Raw genomic sequence first — 20,786 nt, 5'->3', positions numbered from 1 at the left:
TATACATTCTAGAATAACTCCCTTATCAAATGTATGGTTTGTAAATGATTTCTTCCATTCTGAGAATTGTCTTTTCACCTACTTGGTAGTGTCCTTAAAGGCACAAGTTTTCAATTTTAATGCAGTCCAATGTTATCTGTTTATTTTGTTGCTTGTGCTTTTGTTGTCATATCTAAGAAACCATTGCCCAATCCAAGCACAAGGATTTAATCCTGTGTTTCTTCTAAGAGATTTAGCTCTTACATTTAGGTCTCTGATTCATTTTGAGTTAATTTTTATATATGATGTGAGGTGGGGTCCAACTTCATTCCTTTGAATGTGGATACCCAGTTGTCCTAGCACCTTTTATTTAAAAAGCCTTATTTCTCTACTGAATAGTCTTGGCACCATTGTAAAAAAAAAAAATCAACTGACCATAATAAACATTAGGGTTTATATCTGGACCCTCAATTCAATTTCACTGATCTATACGTTTATCCTTATGCCCATACATGCCCAATGTCTTGATTGCTGTAGCTTTGTAGTAAATTTTGAAATCAGGAAGTGTTAAGTCCTCCAACTCTGTGTTTCTATTTCAAGATTTGACTACTTTGGGTTTCTTGCATTTTCATATGAATTTTGGGACAAACATATCCATTTCTGCAAAAAAGGCAGCTGGGCTTTTGATAGGGACTGCACTGAATCAGTAGATCAATTTGGGAAGTGTTGACCTCTTAACAATACAGTCGGCCCTCCATATCCACAGGTTTCACATCCATGGATTTTTGATTGACCAACCACAATTGAAAATATTAAAAAATAAATAAAACCAATACGACAAAAATATAAATAAGAAACAATAGAGTAGAACAACTATATAGCACTCACACTGTGTTACGTATAATAAATAATCTAAAGATGATTTAAAGTATATAGGAGGGGCCAGGTATGATGGCTTATGCCTGTAATCCTAGCACTTTGGGAGGGCGGGGCAGGCAGATCACTTGAGGTTCAAGACTAGACCAGCTTGGCCAATGTGGTGAAACCCTGTGTCTACCAAAAATATAAAAATTAGCCAGGTGTGGTGGTAGGTGCCTGTAGTCCCAGCTACTTGGGAGGCTGAGGCAGGAGAATTGTTTGAACCTGGGAGGCAGGGGATGCAGTGAGCTGAGATTGTGCTAATGTACTCCAGCCTAGGTGACAGAATGAGACTCATCTCAAAAAAAAAAAAAAAGAAGGTATACAGGAAGACGTGTGTCAGTTACACGCAAATACTATACCATTTTATATGAGGGACTTGAGCATCCAAGGATTCTGGAGTCTGTGGTGGTGGTGGGGGAGGGGTTCTGGAACCAGTCTCCCATGGATACTGAAGAAAGACTGTATTAAGTCTTCCAATCCATGAACAACATGTCCTTTTATTTATGTAAGGCTTGAATGTACTAAAATGGTGTTTTGTAATTTTCAGTGTCCTTGTCTTGAACTTCTTTTATTAATAGAAGTGGTAAGAGCAGAGTGTTGTCTTGTTCCTGATCTTAGGGGGAAAGCATCCATTCTTTCCCTGCTAAGTAGATGTTAGCTGTGGGTTTTCATAGATTCAGGTTTTTCATACCTGCCCTTTATAAACAGGTGGAGGAAGTTATTTTCTGTGAAGGATTAGCCTTACCCAAAGAGAGGTCTGCACTTCGCCCTCAGCTTCTGAGAGATAATCTTCTTGCCTGATAGGATTGTCTTTGTTTGTCTGGGGGCTTTGAGTGACAATGGGACAATATGACTTAGGGTAGGAACTGGCCATAGAAGAAAGACCAACAGTGTGATTCAGGGTAGGGGTTTGGGTTGCACAGTATCAGTAGACCTTGGGGGAGACTGAAGACTAAGATCAACCACATGGGCAATCAATCATGCTTACATAATGGAGTTCCAATAAAAACTCTGAACACTGAGGCTTGGGTGAGCTTCCCAGGTTGACATACTCCATGCACATTGCCACACATTGATGCCAGTGAAGTAATATGCTCAACATTTGGTACTTCCCTGGACTCTGCCCTACACCTTACTTTCCGTGGTTGACCTTAATCTAAATTCTTTCCCGGTAATAAACCACACTTGTGAGTATAATAGTTTTCAGTGAGCTCTCAGAGTCCTTCACTAGAATTATCAAATCTAAGGGCAATTTTGAGCACCTCCTGAACTTGCAGTTTGTGTCAGAAATGGGGGTGGTCTTGTGTGGACTACTGTGGTCTAACTTGGCAGTTGTTTCAACTCTTTGCACCTTATGTTGCTAGTTTGAGTACTTTTATCATGAGAGGGTACTAGATTTTGTCAAATGCTTTTTCTGTGTCTTTTGAGATGATCACATCATTTTCCCCTTCATTATATTAATATGGTAGATTACATTAGTTGATTTTCATATGTTGAGCCCACTTGGTCATGGTGTATAATCCTTTTTATACGCTGCTGGATTCAATTTGCTAGTACTTCGTTGAGGGCTGTTGCATCTATTTTCATAAGGAATACCAGTCTGTAGTTTTCTTTTCCTGTGATGTTTGGTATTATGGTTATACTTGCCTCATAAAATAAGTTGGAAAGTATTCCCTCTTCTTCTATTTCTTGGAAGAATTTGTGAAGGATTCATGTTGATTCTTCTTTAAATATTTCACATAATTTACCAGTGAAGCCATCTGGGCCTGGGCTTTTCTTCGTGGGAAGTTTTTTTTGATTACTAATTCAACTTCCTTTTTTATATTTCTATTCTGATTCTTCTTGAATTAGTTTCAGTAGTTTGTGTCTTTCTAAGAATTTGTTCACTTCATGTAGGTTATCTAATTTCTTTGCATATAATTATTCACAGTATCTCCCTATAGTCCTTTTTATTTCTTTAAGGTCAATAGTAATGTCCCTTCTTTCATTACAGATTTTAATACTTTGAGTCTTTCCTTTTCTTCTTTATTAGCTAAAGGTTTGTCAATTGTGTTGCATTTTTCAAAGAACCAAATTTTGGATTTGTTGATTTTCTCTATTGCTTTCTATGTAACAACTGACTTTTGCAAACACAAATGAGAATGTACATTCTGAAAATAACATTCAATTTACAGTAATTTTAAAGTTGGTCAAGACAGTTTATCGATCAACGGCTTTTTCAAAAAAATTTTACCAAAAAATATATCATGACTGTCAAAAGGGTCATGTCACTACAGTGATTTGGGGTGAGTTTCAGACTGATTCCACCTTCTTTCTCAACACCTGAAGCCCATGAGAAAACCTAGACAAGGCCTGTGTTCTGTGACATACCTTATCTGTGCATGACAAATTGAGGCTTCTGACTAGAGTATTTGAGGCTGTTGTTATTTTTTTTTTTTTAAGAGATGGGTATCATTATGTTGCCCAGGCTGGCCTCAAACTCATGGGCTCAAGTGATCCTCCTGCCTCAGCCTCCTGAGTAGCTAGGACTATAGCCGTGCAACACCATGCCTGGCAAGGCTGTTTTTAAAGAAGACTAATGGGTGCCCCCAGATCCTGGGTATAAAATTTTAGCCCTGTTTGCTTAGGAATAGCCTTTGAGTGTTCTAGCTCCAGTCTCTTAAGAGTGCGTGCAAAGGACAATATAAACATTATTTTAAACAATTGTAGAAATATGGCTAAATTGGCAAAGTAAAGGAAATTAGACATTTTGTTTTAGGAAAGTATAAATATACTCACCATTCATTAACCAAGGCATATCAAAGATCACTATTTTTGCTGAAAGATGAAAAAAAATTCATTGAATGTGAATCAGTAACTATAATATCACTCATACTGGCCTAGAAAAAACTGGTCATCTAAATTTAAGTAAAAACTGAGCTTGTTGTCTGAGCTCTAATTCAGTGAAGTATATAGTATCATGAATAGTATTCCATGTGGTGCTGGAACTGAACTAGCATGTCACAATGGTGAGGTGCCAGCCCAGCAGGAAGACTTGTGGGAAATCAATAGTGCACTGTCACTGTCCTCTGGTAAACAGCCTATTCTTTTGTCACTCACTGCTTTTGTTGTTTGCAGGGAGGTACAAAAGAAAACAGTTAAGTGGCTAAATGGAGTCTTTGGATGTGGCATGTCAAAGTAGTGCTGAGGCCACTGAACTTTAAAATCATTTCCAGGTCTAATTTATGGTTTCAATTATAATTTTCTAGAGATTCTATTGTTAAACCAGTCTCACAGTTGCCCCCTCCCCTTTTAATACATCACTACATTTTCAGAAACAAAAATTATTTCTACTTTATATCATGAGCTCCAGGAAGCTAATAATTCCAAAGTATACATAAGTATTATTTATACACTGAGCTGAAGATACTAAACAGCCCTATTAACAACTGAGACAATTGTGAGAAAGAACCAGAAACCGCAAAGATTTTTGAGATTCAATTCATTCCTCTATTCCAGAGGAATCAGAATGTAATTTCACTCTTCTCTCAGCAAAGAACCTCTTACAGTTGTTGCATTAATGTAGGACAAGTAAAGTACATATAAGGAAAAAGGCATCTGTAAAGAGGCACCCTGGTGCTTAATACCTCAGTCTTCGTCTGGGATATGCTTAAAATAATGTGGACTCAAGATTTTAAGATATAATAGTTATTCTTCATGACGATTTTGAAGCATAATGAATTAAGATTCCACGAAATTCAATGTCAGCAAAACTATATTATGTAGGTAGAATATATATATATGTGTGTGTGTATATATATATAAAATCTCTAGTTAAGATGAATAGTATTACAATTCACCTTTATATAGATCTATTAACTTTTTAATAGTTCTCTCAAAAGAATCTCAGATGTATTTTACAAAGTAATAATGATATTTATACCATTGTTAAGTGGCTCTTCACAAACTCCTTTAGATATTTCAATGATCAAGTGGATATTTTTTCATTTTGTCCATAGAGCAACAAACTAAAACTATGGGGTAGTGATTCCCTACTGACCAATGACTGGCACTGCTCAGGAGGCCTTAAGGAATCAGGGTACATGCCAGATACAGGAAAAATCCATAAGGAACTGAAGGTAGTACAGGTTCCCCAAATTGGACACTATTGATCATTCTTTTTACCTAAAAATATTCATGAATATTCTCTCTGCAAAGATGAGAGTATAGAGCTAGGGGTGGCAATGACTCTTGATATCCATTATGCTTTTTGTCTATTCCTCACTTCACATTAACAATAAAATTAATATGCCAAATTAAGATAATTTAGGGATTTTATGCTAAAGTCACCTGAGTCACGAGTCCCAAAAGACCCAATTTGCTGTTTTCTAGGAGTACGCTCAGGCAGATCTGTAAATTCCCATTTTCTGACGTCCCTGTTGCCTCTTCTGTCTTTTCACTTTTAAACCATTGGGGTTAAATATACTTGACTGTTTATGTGAGTTGGCATCTCGGCTTCCCTAGGGGGAACCCATCATACAAATTCAACAAGTAAAAAATGGACTATATAAGGTTTAGGAGTTCTTCATTCAGGTAATTAATGGAATAGTCACAATGAAAAACAAACAAACTCCAAATGCCAGATTCAAATGTAGTACCTTCTAGTCAAGTATTTTCTTAATGACAATTTTTAAATAGCAATTGGTAACAACAGTATACTTTATATATCAATATTGCTTATCATACAGTGCACTTTATCAGTACTGCTTATCTCTTCTTGTATGCAAGAAGTTTCATACAATAAATACTATTTGAAATGAATTTCTAAATTGAAATATTAGTAAAAATGAGACAATTCTGAAATAAATGTATGCTTTTATGTACCTATGTGTGTGAGTGGGTGTGTGTGTTATAGGATGCCATATATATGGTTTAGAACTTAAACTCTTAAAATTAACTGTGAAGGACAATGAATACTTATGAAAAACTTTCCTCTGTATGTGTTAGAATAATGTCTATGAACATATTTAAAATTCTTCATCAGAAAACAAAGTTTCAGGTATGAAAGTCTATAATAACATAAGGCTCCACAATTCTCAGACATTGTTTACAGTTTCAATATGTTATATTTTTATAAAGGAGTAAGTTACTTACAGAGGTATTTAGGGTAATAAACCTTAAAGCAGTTGATGATAAAGCGTACAAAGTCCATGTCCTAAAATAAAGATTAAATCTTTAAGACTGTCCACATTAGAGAACTTAAAATTGCACATTTCTAAAGGTGATAAATTATTAAATACAAATGAGACAATTATTAAATTCTTTAAAAAGTAAGCTCATATGTAAATATCTATATTCTCAAGGATTAAGGTTTTAGGTCATTAAGCTATTTATAATAATCAGCCCTAAAACTGACTTGAAGAAACCAGATGCTTAGTGATGTTTTAAAATTATTCACATTACCTCAAACTACTTACATACTTCAGGCTACTAAGGCAACAGGGCATAAAATGGATCTAAAAGCAATCTCCATACAGAAATTCTAAAAATCTGTTGAATAATTAAAGAATTATTGAAACAAGTATACAGTTTATAATCAGACTACTTGGGATAATAATACACATGTATGTAAATTCTCATATATTTGCTTTTTAATCCTAATTTTTACACCTCATAATAGTGTCAATGAAATATATTTTATCAACCTTTTTTTAACACAATACTTAACCTAATCACATTGGCCTGCTGTATCTACTCCATTTCTGGCTTTTTTCATTTTATTTAGAGACCTAGAATTAGTTTTTTAGTTTACATTCCAGTGTTGTTCACTGATTCTGATTTCTAGGAGACTACAAACATAGCTATCTGGTTGGTTCTACTGCTTTGAGCACAGCAACAGGAAATTAGGTCATTAAGGTTATTATTTCCATGGGTCATTTCACTCCATGGCCACATACTGATTCACTAATTCTGATTGGCCATCTTATAAAGACTGTGGGATGAAAGATACAACCAAGCAAACTGAAATCCATCACAATTACTAGAAAGGTGGGTTTTCCTAGAGATAAGTGTCTATAAATTCATCCCTGGAATGTTAGTTGCAGCATCTTTAATTGCAGTAAACTAAAAGTAAGCGTCCTTAACTATCTTAAGTATTTGTTATGGGTATATATATAATAATACCTTTGTGTGTGTGTATATATACATATATATATATATAAAAAATACCTTTGTGTGTATATATATATATATAATATATATTATACATAATAATATATGTATAAGGTATATATATACCTTTGTGTGTATATATATAAAATACAAAGGTATATATATATAATAATACCTTTGTAACTAATCATTATAGCCACTGTGCATGGAGTTTTCATAATTGGTAGTTAAGTAACAGTCAAAGAAAATAGCTGAAAAGAACCAGTTATATAAAAATTTGGTTACCTAGTTTATAATTTATGGCCCCCAGAGACTGTCTAAATAGTCTTGGTATAACATTCTTGTTTCTATCATTTATTTAATTGAATATCCTTCTTCGTAAAATCGTGAGTTACTGCTAATTCAAGTGGATATGATAAGATGTCACTGGTGTATTCTATTAATGGGGACTACAAGAAATAGCTCCATCAACCCTATTGCTCAGCATTCTATAAGGATGTTTTCGAGGCTGTTATTCATTATCTTGTAAAACGTCGTTTTGAGGACCCATGAAAGACTTTCTAGTTCAAGTATTAGGAATGGATATACTTCTAAGACACTGGTTGTGAAGGATGGCCGCTGAATAACTTTAAATGATTGCATTTCTTTCAGGCAGGCAGCTGAAAGCTTAGAGCCAAACTGGTGTCCCAACTCTAACAAATGATTTTCTTATTTTTTGCCTTGAAATTTATAAGCTTACCTAAATTCTTTGTGACATCTTTATAAGCTCACTTAAATTCTTTGTGAATCATGAAAGGGTCATTTATGAAAATAAATTATTCAGTAAGATTCAAGTATTTTAAAACAATAATGACTTAAATACTTAGTAGTGCAAATACACCTTATTTACAAATTAAAGATGGTGAGATATAAGTAGCTTGAAAAAATAAAACAGTTCAAGTCAATTCTCTGTCCTTACACTTGGCAACAAAAATATTAACATTTATTCTTCATGATTCTGGGTTAATAATTAGGAAACTATCATATCCAAAGGATAAAAGAATCATGATTTATTTTTATGGAATATTTATTTATCTAGGCAAATTGATTTTGATTTTGGATATAAAATAATTTACTCTCTCTAATTTAAAACCACTGACATGGAAACTAGGTTGGAAAACTCCAGGGCAACGGATCCTTGAAAAACAGAGAGAGAAATAGAAACATGAAAAAAAATTTGTGGTCCTACCACCGCAAGAAAGCTCTTGTTAGCAGTTCTCTCTAGCTTGTTTTGTGTTTGTTATGTCTACAGTTTCCTTTGTTGGGCTACGTATTACCATAGTATAGTATACATACATATTATAGTATGTATAATCATACAGCTTTTTTCATCTCAGAAAAAAATGTTCTCTCCAATATTACCATAAATTCCTTAAAAACACCATTTTACATAGCTATATGTATACTCCATCAACTAGATATACCATAATTTGCCATTTCATCATGTTGAACATTTATACTTTTTTCTAATTTTTCATTACTTTAAATGACACTGAGAAAATATTTTGATGTATGATACTTTTTCTGTACCCAGGATTATTTCTTTAGAATAGATTTCCAGAAGTTGGTTCCAAGGCAAAGAATATAAATACAAACACTTTAAGGTTCTTAACATAATTTGCCAAATGGAATTCCAAAAAGATTTCAACACTGCCCTAAGCACATTTGTGAATACATTACTGCTATCAGAATCAGCCACAGATTAAATATAAGAGACAGTAGTTAGAATAAATGTGCCGAGTGATCTCAATTGCTGCTGAAGGGTTTGTAGGTATCACTAAGGTCACAAGGACCCAAATTAAAGACAGGTAGGTTTTACTTATTCAAGCTTGGCAAAATCACCTGAAGAAAACTGGTTTCCAAAGCTAACCAAATCAAATCAAACAGATAGAAAACAAATCCAAACAAGCAAACAAAAACACTCAATAAAATCACAAAGTGTTATATGTGCAAAACTCGTGAACATCTTGCAACTGTAAAACAAGGTATGAATATAACAAATTCGAGATGGTATATTACCTTACTTGATATTTCCTGAATATATCACTATGTGGCACACACCAGGGCAGGTGCTATAGGATATTAGCTTTGATATCAAAGTTCACAGTTATCACATCGATTCATACCTTGCCAGCCTCGACATGCTATCTCTCCATCCCGTGTCTCAGACAAGGAACATTTCTAGGAAATTGACAGTTTCAACGCCAAATACAGAAACAAATTTAATTCCCTGCAAACCCTATTCCATGTTTGACTACACTCACACTGCAAGGCGAAAAAATAAATCCCTAATATAAGTTAGTTAGCTCAATTTTACAGCAATATGTGGTTGGCAGCAAGGACAGGAGAAAGGGAGGAAGCCATGATAAACACTGATTTGGAATGAATGAAAAATGCTTACAATGCTATTTATTCCAGTTTCTGACAGGTCAAACATCACTGTTACAGGTTTCCCATTTTCCCTCTTAGCATAACGTTCCAACCAGAATGCTATGAGCTTCTTTTTGTCCGATATGGTTTTCTGGTCTTTTACATGATACTTCACCCTGATCCAGACTTTAAGCAGAAGATAAAAATAAGAACAGGACTTATGGCATTATAATATTATTATACATATATATTGCCTTTCCCTTGACATTTTTCATTTACAATTCATTTTATTTCTTAGATCAAAAACATCTCTTTCTTATTTTCAATGAGAAACAGTTGCACTTGGGAGCCTTAAATTGAAGAGTAGCAGAGAGATAGACTGTTTCCCTTAGGAAATAAACAAATTTCACTTGTAAGAGGGAAAAGAAAATACAGGTGAACAAACACTATTTGATAATAATCTAAATGTGCTCTGCATTGTGCTTAACAAAAAAGAAAGTCATTGCTTTTGTTGAGCACTGGAAAAAGTGTTCCATCCAGAGGAAAGATATTGACACAGGGCGATGGAGGCATGAGCCAGTGCCGTGCATGTGTGTGGAGCACGGTAAACTGTTCAGGTGGTGGTAGCTAAGATGAAATGGGATGAGTGGTGAGAGGAGAAGCTAAATAAGAAAGAACTGGACTTGAAGGACTGTGAATGAAACTCTACGGCACTTTGATTTTCCTATTTTAGAACACCTTTCAGGCAATAGCACAGAAGGTAGAGTGGAGGAGGCAGAGAAGGAAACCCACCAGGTTATGACCTGGGAAGGGACTGGGGCAAAGGTGTAGTAGTTAGAAAGTGAATTGAGGAAGTAGTATGGTAAGTATGGAAAAAAAGCCAAATTGAAGCTATATTAGAGGAAGAGCCAATGAGTGGGCCTGAGGTGGGCAATACAGAAAGTGAGCAAGTGGACGGGCATGGATGTTCAGTAGTGTGTTGTGCTAAAGGCTGCTGACAGGTGGGAGCAGTCAGTGGGTAGCTAGGTATGCGCATGTGGCCTGGGGATAGTGTGGGGTCAATACTGTGCCGGGGGAGGTAGCTAAAGTGCCAAGATGCTCGTGATTGATCACCCAAGGAGACTGTATCAGCTGTAAAGTAAAAGAAGCAAGAAAGGAATAAAGCCTAGGAAACACCTTTAAGGGACAGGTGGAAGAAGAAAAATGAGAAAAAAAGGTTGAAAAGGAGGAGGTGGCAGTAAGAGGAAAATGCAAAAAGAGTATTGCTCAAACAGAGACAGACCACATGCTATGGAGGAGTGAAGATGAGTGCAGGACATCTGTTCAGTATGGGGCTTGAACGTGCCTGCCAAGTTGCATCCCTGGTATAAAACCAGGCTGGATTTGGTGCAAGTGGGAGAGAGGTATAACAGGGGAGTCACCGGAACAAAAGAGATGATTGTTACTGTTCCTTTCATTATAATACACAGTTCAGAAAAAGCTAGAGTGAGATTATGGGAGACTCGAAAAGGAAAAGGCCTATTTAGCAACCTTTAGCGACTATCAAAAAAATTCTCCATAAAAATACTAAGATGAGTTTTAATATCACAGTCAGATTAAAAAGAAGATAATGACTCTGAATTAAATAACTTTGTTTATGCTGTAGGATGCAGCATTTATTTTTTGCCTTTATTGCCTACTTTATTATAATGCAAACAGTATGCACAGCTACTAAGTATCTAACACTCTGTAAAAATGGTCCTGCCAATCCCTCATTGCAGAAGACTTGAGGAGTGCTACAGATGGAGAAAGTTCTGCCAATTCTTAATTCAGTTGACATAGATATCTCAATCTCAAAATCTTGAAAAGTCAGAACATAAATTAAATATACTTACACAATTTGTTACCTTCTTTGTCATAACCATGGAGATAAATAACACCAATTTCCAATAACCATCTGGGAATGGAGGATTCATTAAGGTCTAAAAAGTGGTAAGCTTTGATCAGTAGTTGTAATTTAGGGGTTTAAAAATAAAACTCATAATGTAAAGATATAATGTTATGTAGTAGTTCTGATCTTTAAAAATGATATAATGTACCCAAACATTCAAAAAGAAAATCTCTGGCAATATAAAGTGGTGTTTCCTACCAAGCAAACAAACTAAATAATGACACAGGTGACCAAAATGGACAAACTCCATTTCCCTTGACAGGTCATTATTTATATGGATACATTTCCACATTTTGATTGTTTCACATAATGACTTGCAAACAAATATCACTATCAGAGTTTCCAGAGAACATTCTAGTAAATATCCACATTGCAGCCTCAGAATTAGTAGAAAAAAATCACTTCGGTTTCTTTAGTAAAATGGTATTTTTCTATTAGGTTCATGCAAAAGTAACTGTGGTATCTGCAGTTAAACATAATGGCAAACGCTGCAATTACTTTTGCACCAATCTAATACGAAGTTTGTTATCTAGTAGACTTTAATGCATTTAAAAACCTTTAGGAAAGTGGAAAATACGTCAAGAAAAATGGCCAGGCATGGTGACTCATGTAATCCCAGCACTTTGGGAGGCCAACACGGGAGTATCATTTGAGGCCAGGAGTTTGAGACCAGCCTGGGCAACACAGTGAGACAACCTCTCTACAAAGATAAAAATATAAAAATTAGGCCGGGTGCGGTGGCTCACGCCTGTAATCCCAGCACTTTGGGAGGCCGAGAAGGGTGGATCACGAGGTCAGGAGATCGAGACCATCCTGGCTAACATGGTGAAACCCTGTCTCTGCTAAAAATACAAAAAATTAGCCAGGCTTGGTGGTGGGCGCCTGTAGTCCCAGCTACTTGAAAGGCTGAGACAGGAGAATGGCGTGAACTCAGGAGGCAGAGCTTGTAGTGAGCCGAGATCACGCCATGCACTCCAGCCTGAGCGACAGAGAGAGACTCAGTCTCAAAAAAAAAAAAAAAAAAAAAAAAAAAAAAAAAAAAAAATCAATAAATAAAAATTAGCCAGGCATGGTGGCACATGCCTATTGTCCCAGCTACTCAGGAGGCTGAGGTGGGAGGCTCATCTGAGCCCAGACATTGAAGGCTGCAATGAGCTACGATCACAACACTGCATTCCAGCCTAGGTGACAGAGCAAGACCCTGCCTCAAAATAAAATGAAGGAAAGAAAAGAGAAGATAAGAAAAGAAAACAAAAAATGTGAGAACTTGAACTTCAGCAGGAGGAACAAACAGAGTACCTCTCCAGTTTTTGGGGAGGCTAAGGACCAACATAGCAAGGCAGCAAATGCCAATGCTTTTGTTTCATTCACCAGCAGTACCTTAAGACCTTTCAAAGATTTATCTTTCCCCATCCCCTTTTACCATATCTCTGCTATTTTTCACCAGAAAATAGCAATTCTGTGTAAGAAAAGAAACATTGTTGAGTTTAAATATTTATTCGGTATTTAAATCGTTTAAAAATATCAGATTTATATTTCTTTCTTTGGTTAATAAATGCTTCACTGCTGAAATTACCTACAGTTGTTAAATTTCCAATCACATTATTTTTTTACTAATCCCCTTTTCAGGGATTCCTTCTGCAAGCATGAAGAGTGAGGAGAGTATCTGCTCTGGATTTATTGTTGACTATTTTGTGTTAAGTCTTCAGATTGAAGTCACTTCAGAGGTTATAATCCTCAAGGACAGAAAATTCTGCTTTATGCCTAACTGAAATCAGAAGTTATGCCAGTTTCTTCTTGTTCAATTTTTTGGAGGAGAGAACTAACAGGTCTTCATATACTTGAAGACCATTATAAAACTCCAAGACTTGAAACTCCCATTTTTGGAAAAAAATTCTATCTAGTAGCAGACTTACAAATTAACAAGTTAAGGCTGCATGTACCCCAAAATATGTACATCTACTATGTACCCACAAAAATAAAAACAATATAAAGAGAAGACTGTGATAGGCTTCCTTGGGGATAAGCTTGCATTTTTGGGGTGACTCTCATTCATTTAACAATTCTATATGGTGTACCTATTAACCTATTAGCACAAGGAACTGTGGGGATAGAGAAAGGCATAGGCAACAACTGAGAAAAATGGACAGTATCTCCTTATTTCTAGGCCTAGTAGCAAAGATAGTCTTGCTATTGCTTAATGGTACTGAATTAAACACAGATTAGGAAACTCTGCTGTGAATGAAGAATCTGAGTGTGATTCTGCTCTCTGGTGATCTGATTTCCTTATGAATGATCCCACTTAAAAGACTTATAAGCTGTTCCTTTGAAAGTATTACTGGGTCTTTATAAATAATTATATTCTGGTGTTTATGATGACTGCTAGGAATATGTGCAAATACATGATTAGATAAATGTAAAACAATGCCATTTATACAGGATATATTACAGTCAAGGTTAAATTGAACAGCTTACCGTTGACAGAAATTTCTTTCCTCCACTGAAAACTCTCATCGAGCATCTTCAGTGTTTCATCTACAATATTATGTCTCCAAGATAAGTAACTTTCAACCCAGTTATCATCTTGTTGTAGCCTTTCAACATCACGTGCATCATATTTATCTGACTTATCTAGGGAAAAAACAGTAATAAACATCCAAGTCAGATTAATTCTGCAGTGAAAAATAACCACTAATGGCAAAGGAGAAGAAAGACTTTGAAGACAAAGTTAAGCTATTTGAGGATAGACTCAGGGACGTAGTTCAGATAAAAGTGCCATTTAAAAGACTGATGGTGCTATTGTTTGGATATGGTTTGCTTGGTTCCCCCAAGTCTCTTGTTGAAATCTGATGCCCAGTGTTGGAGGTGGGGCCTGGTGGGAGGTGTTTGGGTCATGGGGAGGACCCCTCAAGAGTGGTTTGGTGTCATTCTCATGACAACGACTGAATTCTTGCTCTTAGTTCCTGCACGAACTGATTGTTGAAAAGAGCCTGGCACCTCCTCCTTTCTTGCCTTTTCTCTCACCATGTGATGCCTGCTTTCCTTCATCTTACGTCATGAGTGGAATCTTCCTGAGGTCCTGACCAGAAGCAGATACTGACACCATACTTCTTGTATAGCCTGCAGAACCATGGGCCAAATAAACCTCTTTTCTTTATAAATCACTCAGCCTCACGTATTCCTTTATAGCAACACAAATGGACTAAGACTGATGGAATTTCCAAGTGTGAGGAGAATACAGTTATCTAAAGACTGCAGGTTTAAGTAAGCCACTACAGATGTTAAAAATTACACCAGAGTAAAATATTTGGTACAGCCCTCTCTAAAACTATATACCAACATCTGGGAAGATTAATTATGTTATCTGAACTTGAAATTCTTAAGTCAATGAAAAATGAAGGAATTTCATATGTAAAGAAATAACTAAGTTGTACTTTAAAAAGACATTTGTTTGGCAAGTGTCATTAAAAAAAAATTAAGTAGGCCAGGCGTGGTGGCTCATGCCTGTAATCCCAGCACTTTGGGAGGCTGAGGCGGGCGGATCACCTGAGGTCAGGAATTTGAACCAGCCTGGGCAACATGGAGAAACCCCGTCTCTACTAAAAATACAAAAATTAGCCCGGCATGGTGGCACACCCTGTAGTCCCAGCTACCCGGGTGGCTGAGGCAAGAGAATCACTTGAACCCGGGAGGTGGAGGTTGCAGTGAGCTGAGATCGTGCCACTGCACTCCAGCCTGGGTGACAGAGTGAGATTCTGTCTAAAAAAATAAATAAATAAATAAAATTAAATACAAAAATAAAGACAAAAAAAGAAAAAACAACAACAATAAAAAACAGTAAAAAAAAATTAACTAAGTACCTATGGAAAACTGATCATGTATGCCATATTACGGTATTTACTATTTTCAGACTCGGGCCAACACATTTTCAATAATTTCTTGGAATAATTATTTCTAATAACAATAATTTCTCATCAGTTGCTCACACACACACTATATTCCCACTAACTTGCATAGCAGACATTCCTCCTTCTTTGCCCTGCTTTATTATTCTGTAACTGAACTTTCCTTGTCTCTGCACATCCAAATGCTACCATTCTGCAAGTCTCCTTTCAAATGCTCCCTTTTCCATAAAATTTTCCCTGAGTCCAGAAGTATTAGGTTGGTGCAAAAGCAATTACTTTTATGGAACTTGAACTAAGCTTTTCTTAAGGTGCTTACCACTTTTACCTTGAAATACAATTACTAGCACGGAAGACATATTTCCCAAATAGACAGTAGAGACAGATAGTCTATACATCTGAGCATCCTCCAAAGCAGATTACAGTAGTGCCAATGAAAAGGCCTTCCATAAACATCTGTTGATGGAATCTATTCCTTCTCATTTTTTTCTCAGTTAGTCATACCCTCCTAAGGTTCATACAAAAAACAAAACAAAACAAAACAAAGCAAAACAACTTCAGGAAATTCCCTGGCTCCTTTATTTCCTTTTCTTCTGCATCTAGTTAGTTGCAGGTTTTATGGATCCTATCTCTTCTTGATTTGCACTGCCTTATTTCAGGCCCTCAGAGATAATAGCTGAAAGGCCAGGAAAATACAGAATGCATTCAGAGAATTGTCTTCTTTGAGTCTCAATTTCCTTATCTTTAAGCTATTTTATATACTCACAATGCTGTGTGAGGATCGGATGAAAAAGTATATATTTAAAGCACTAATTTTATATATTTAAAGCACTAAATTTAGTGGAAATTTAAAGCACTATAAAATATAAGAAGAGGCCATAAATCATGCATTTGTAAGAGTGCTGCTTTGGATATGGCTTTTAATAGCTGGGTTGTATTTTTCTAATCTATAAAATGAGTGGTTCTGTGGTAGGTAATCTTAGAGATTGTTGTTTAGCTCTGCTATTTGAAAATTCATCAGTATTCAAAGCACATTTTTTACAATTTTTTTCAAGTAAAAAGGGTGGCCTATGAAACAGGTGACTAATTCAGCTGGCAACTCAAACATACTTAGCATGCAGAAGTGTTTTATGCACACTTCCCGATTTTGTCACACAGAACATTGAAAGGACATGTACTCAAGGGTCAAAACTTAATACAATTTACTGTTTTATCAGGGACTTTCTAAAATAAAATTGTCTCTTTTTTTTTAAACTAAGAGTGCTGACAATGAGGACTACAATGACTACCTGCCTTGATTTGGGCGAAGCAGCCAGTACTGATTACACACCATTGTTTCTGTGTAATCAGTGCAAATGTAAAGAAAGTGAAAAAGTCAAATGATATCTTAGCATTATTATGAAAATAGTTTTGACCTCATAGCTTTCTGAGTCTTGGGCATCCCCTAGGGTCCCCAGATATATTCTAAAAACCAATTACTTAGAACAATATATGGCAAGTGGTAAAAACTCAGTAAATAGTAGCCATATTAAGAAGAATAAAACACTATTGTTGTTGTTGTCATTTTTTACCACCACTGCTAGTACCATCACTAGGGAATACCATAAACAAATGAATGCCCATTACTAAGAAATTTAAAGCCCACGGCTCTTTGATAGCTTTCAGCAATGTTGATCTTTGAAATTAGAAATCCCCATTTATATTAAAATGATTTTTATTAATGTTCTTACATATAACATGCTAGTTGTTGACCATTTACCCCTAGACAAATAGAAATGAAATCAGAGTAGGGGAAAGAAAAGAGAAGACAAAGATTTGACAGCTAGGCACATGGGGGTTGGGGGAGAGAGGCAGGAGAAAAGTAGAGGCAGAAGAGGACAGAGGACAATGGGACAGAGGAGAGGGTTGAGGGGGAAGAGAGGGGGAAAGACAAATAGAATGAGACACAGAGAAAAGAAAGGTGAGGGAGGTAAAAATAGAAGAGGCAGAGAAAGAAACAGAATAAACTGAGCATTGAAGCTAAGAAAAACATAGCCTAGAAGCACAAGGCCAAGGGTGATAAATAATTGTGCTTATATCAACACAATTTGCTGCTTTCACACACAGCCCTCAGACAACTGAGCCCTCAAGAGATTGGAAATTTCAGAAAACCAGTCCTTGGGTAAGTTCAGATGTGCTATGGTTTGAAGCAAGCCTCTCCTAAATTCAGGTGTTGCCAATGTGACAGGATTAAGAGTAGGGCCTTTAAGAGGTGATTAGGCCATAAGGGTTCCTCCCTCATGAATGGCATTAAGGCCCTTATAAAAGAGGCTTCATGCGGCAGTGTCCTCCTCTTGCCCTTCCACTTGCTGTCACAGGAGGACACAGCAAGAAGGCCCTTACTAGACACCAAGTACTGGCACCTTGATCGGAGACTTCCCAGCCTCCAAAACTGAGAAAATAAATTTCTGTTCTTTATAAATTACCCTGTTCTGTTCTTTATAAATCACTTAGCCTCAGGTATTCCTTTATAGCAAGACAAACGGACTAAGACTGATGAAATTTCAGGTATTTTGTTACAGCATCACAAAATGGACTAAGACAAGATGTTACAGAAAGATGCTAAAGATGTATACCCAAAAGGTTATCTAAAGATACAAAAACACACATGCATGCACACAAACACACACACACCCCTAGGACATTTTTTTGAAAAACTTTACCTATCAACAATTAAAGTGTAGAGATGAGGGTGAGAAGGTGTATTATTCAGGGTTCTCTAGAGGGACAGAACTAATAGGATAGATATATATATTTACTCGGTTAGTCTGTTTTCATAATGGCTGCTGATAAAGACATACCTGAGACTGGAAAGAAAAAGAGGTTTAATGGACTTACAGTTCCACATGGCTAGGGAGGCCTCACAATCATGGCAGAAGGCAAGGAGGAGCAAGTCATGTCTTACATGGATGGTGGCAAGCAAAGAGAGAGGTTGTGCAGGGAAACTCCCATTTTTAAAACCACCAGATCTCGTGAGACTCATTCACTATCATGAGAACAGCGCAGGAAAGACCTGCCCCCATAATTCAATCACCTCCCACCAGGTTTCTCCCACAACACATGGGAATTGTGGGAGTTATAATTCAAGATGAGATTTGGGTGGGGAGAGAGCCAAACCATATCAGAAGGGTTCAGTTTTATAAAAAGGTGTGTGTGTGTGTGTGTGTGTGTGTGTGTGTGTGTGTATTCTCCCAATACTTGTCCTCATACACGGATGATACCTTGTCTCATAATACCAGTGAAAACCACATCAAAAACAACATTAATTCCAAGTGGTAGATTTTTAAGCCTCATCTCTGTATTTCTTTAAAATAGCTAATTTCAGCCAATCCTTCATGAAGAAACCTTCTTAATGAAGTATCAGCACCCTATGGTTCATTGGCCCTTTCTACTATTTATTTGTTCTAATATGAATTTTGCTCTGTAAATTGTTCTTCTATTTATACAAGTGTATTACCACCAAATAAATTGTAAAGTCCATAATTTGGCAGAGAAAGAACTAAAGGTACATGACAATGGTGATATGTCTCTAGGAACATACAGTATTAAATGTTCTAAGGCAAAGACGACCTGTCTCATCTTTTCACGTCTCTCCATACACATGCATGTGTGTGTGTTCTTTCTCACTCACTGTTTCTCTCTCACACACAATTTTTTAAATAAAAAAAAAATTTTTTAAAAATTGTGTTGTAAGATAAAGAAACTATAGTTCTTACTTGTAAAATAGCAAACTTTATTATGAACTTTTCTTTTTTTCTCTTGCATTTGTTGGCCAGTGATGTTACCAACAGGTCAGAAACTGTGTTTTAAGGCTAACAATGTGAGAAAATTTCTGGCCACATTCAGGATATAGAGTAGAATGATGGACTTGGAAGACCCATGCCACTATGTATAGTGAAGCTAAGCAAGTCACTCTAGGCTTTCTATTCTTCTCTGTAAAATGAAAATCAGGTCTGTCTACCTACAGTCTCAGAAAGATCAAGAACACTGAAAAACTTAAACACTGTACAAATGAATTTCCATCAACATACAATAGAATGCTAACTATGAAAAGAAGACTAAATTCAAATTTACCTATTAGTTAACCAGTAAGGAAAATCTTGGAAGTATATTGTTATTACAAATGTGCCTAAATTTCAGATAAAGGTTGAAAAAATATAGAAGTATTCTAATAATGAAAACTAGAGAACAGTTAATGTTCCAAAGCAGCAAACATATAACTCTAGATCATTATAGTAGTTTAAAACATCTTAGGATCTCTTATTTCTCCATGACTCTGAGCATAGATCCACTGAAAGTCCTTCTGGGGCATTAAGAGAGCATTTGTATCGGATGGACTATTTCTATTAGCTGGACTGCGTAAATGTCAGTAATGGGTGTGATCAAGACAAAAGAACAAAATATTCCTTCAAGATTATTCTCTGCTAGTTGGCCACAACCTATTCTGAATCTCCACTTTCTTGTGAAACTGGTGAGACTGAGACAGGTAATCTTTTACAGCAGGATTAAGCCATTGGTCTATAGCAGTGATTCTTCAACTTCAGCACATATCAGAATGATTAGGAAGGCTTATTAAAACCGGGATTACTGGGCCCCACCCCTAGACTGTCTAATTCTGGGTGGGATCTGACAATTGGTATTTGTAACCAGTTCCTACATACTGCTGATGCTGCTGGTCAGGGACCACACTTTGAGAACTGTTGTTCTACTGCAGGAGCTGGCAAACTTATTCTGTATAGGCCCAGATGGCAAATATCTAAGACTCTGAGGGCCATATTATATTCTTATTATATTCTCTGTTGCTGATTTTTCTCTCTCTCTCTCGCGTGTGTGTGTGTGTGCGTGTGTGTGTGTGTGTGTGTAACAACCCTTTAAAAGGCTTGGCTCAAGGGTCATACAAAAACAGGACTTTGCTGATCTCTGGTCTATTGTAAAAACGGGAGGTGCTTTCTGCTTCAGTTCTTATCCTTCAAGAGCTGGATTCCTTAGTACACTTGAACAAGCAAAGCTAAACTTTCAAAACTGTTCTCCAGGTCCTCATCAGTCACCAGCCAGTTATCCAGGTTAATTAGATATAATGGACCTTGGTCTATTCCTGTATATTACAGACTCTGCCTCAAGGTCTTGGCATAAGCCCACTATCTATAATCATTCACTTGGCTCATTTTGGTCAAATGGGAGAATGTAAAGCCAATTTCATCAAAACTAATAGGATAATAGTAAGAGTCAGTCATTTTGAGAGGAGCTCCTCAAAAAGGGGATGGCATGAGAGGAGTGGGACTGATGCTGTCTCTTCTACTAAGCTCCATGAGGTCAGGGACTTTGAAAAGTCACACCCTGCTCCCTCCAACTCTGCCCAACACACAGTAAGTACATGCTAAATCTTTGTTACTGAATGATTAGCCATGTACAAGTCTATCCCCTAGTAGATCTTGAGTTCATTGAGGATCCAGAAC

The 20,786-nt window shown here is 36.4% G+C and overlaps 1 protein-coding gene across 2 annotated transcripts in view; it reads right to left on the bottom strand.

The window, feature by feature from the left end:
- The window catches only part of MOSPD2 (motile sperm domain containing 2), a 49,210-nt gene that overhangs the window by 15,017 nt on the left and 13,407 nt on the right, over positions 1-20,786 (bottom strand). For both annotated transcript variants that reach the window (XM_054544348.2, XM_002831401.5), the window contains exons 3-7: positions 13,865-14,020; positions 11,334-11,420; positions 9,491-9,645; positions 6,034-6,094; positions 3,679-3,717 (exon numbers count right to left, since the gene is read on the bottom strand). In XM_054544348.2, the coding sequence (XP_054400323.1) occupies positions 3,679-3,717; positions 6,034-6,094; positions 9,491-9,645; positions 11,334-11,420; positions 13,865-14,020 (498 nt within the window). The remainder of the gene's footprint in view (positions 1-3,678; positions 3,718-6,033; positions 6,095-9,490; positions 9,646-11,333; positions 11,421-13,864; positions 14,021-20,786) is intronic.

Source organism: Pongo abelii, chromosome X (genome assembly GCF_028885655.2).
Source record: "Pongo abelii isolate AG06213 chromosome X, NHGRI_mPonAbe1-v2.0_pri, whole genome shotgun sequence".
In the NCBI taxonomy this organism is placed as follows: Eukaryota; Metazoa; Chordata; class Mammalia; order Primates; family Hominidae; genus Pongo; species Pongo abelii.
The sequence above is the reverse complement of the archived record's forward strand: the minus strand, read 5'-3'. Positions and strand labels throughout refer to the sequence as shown.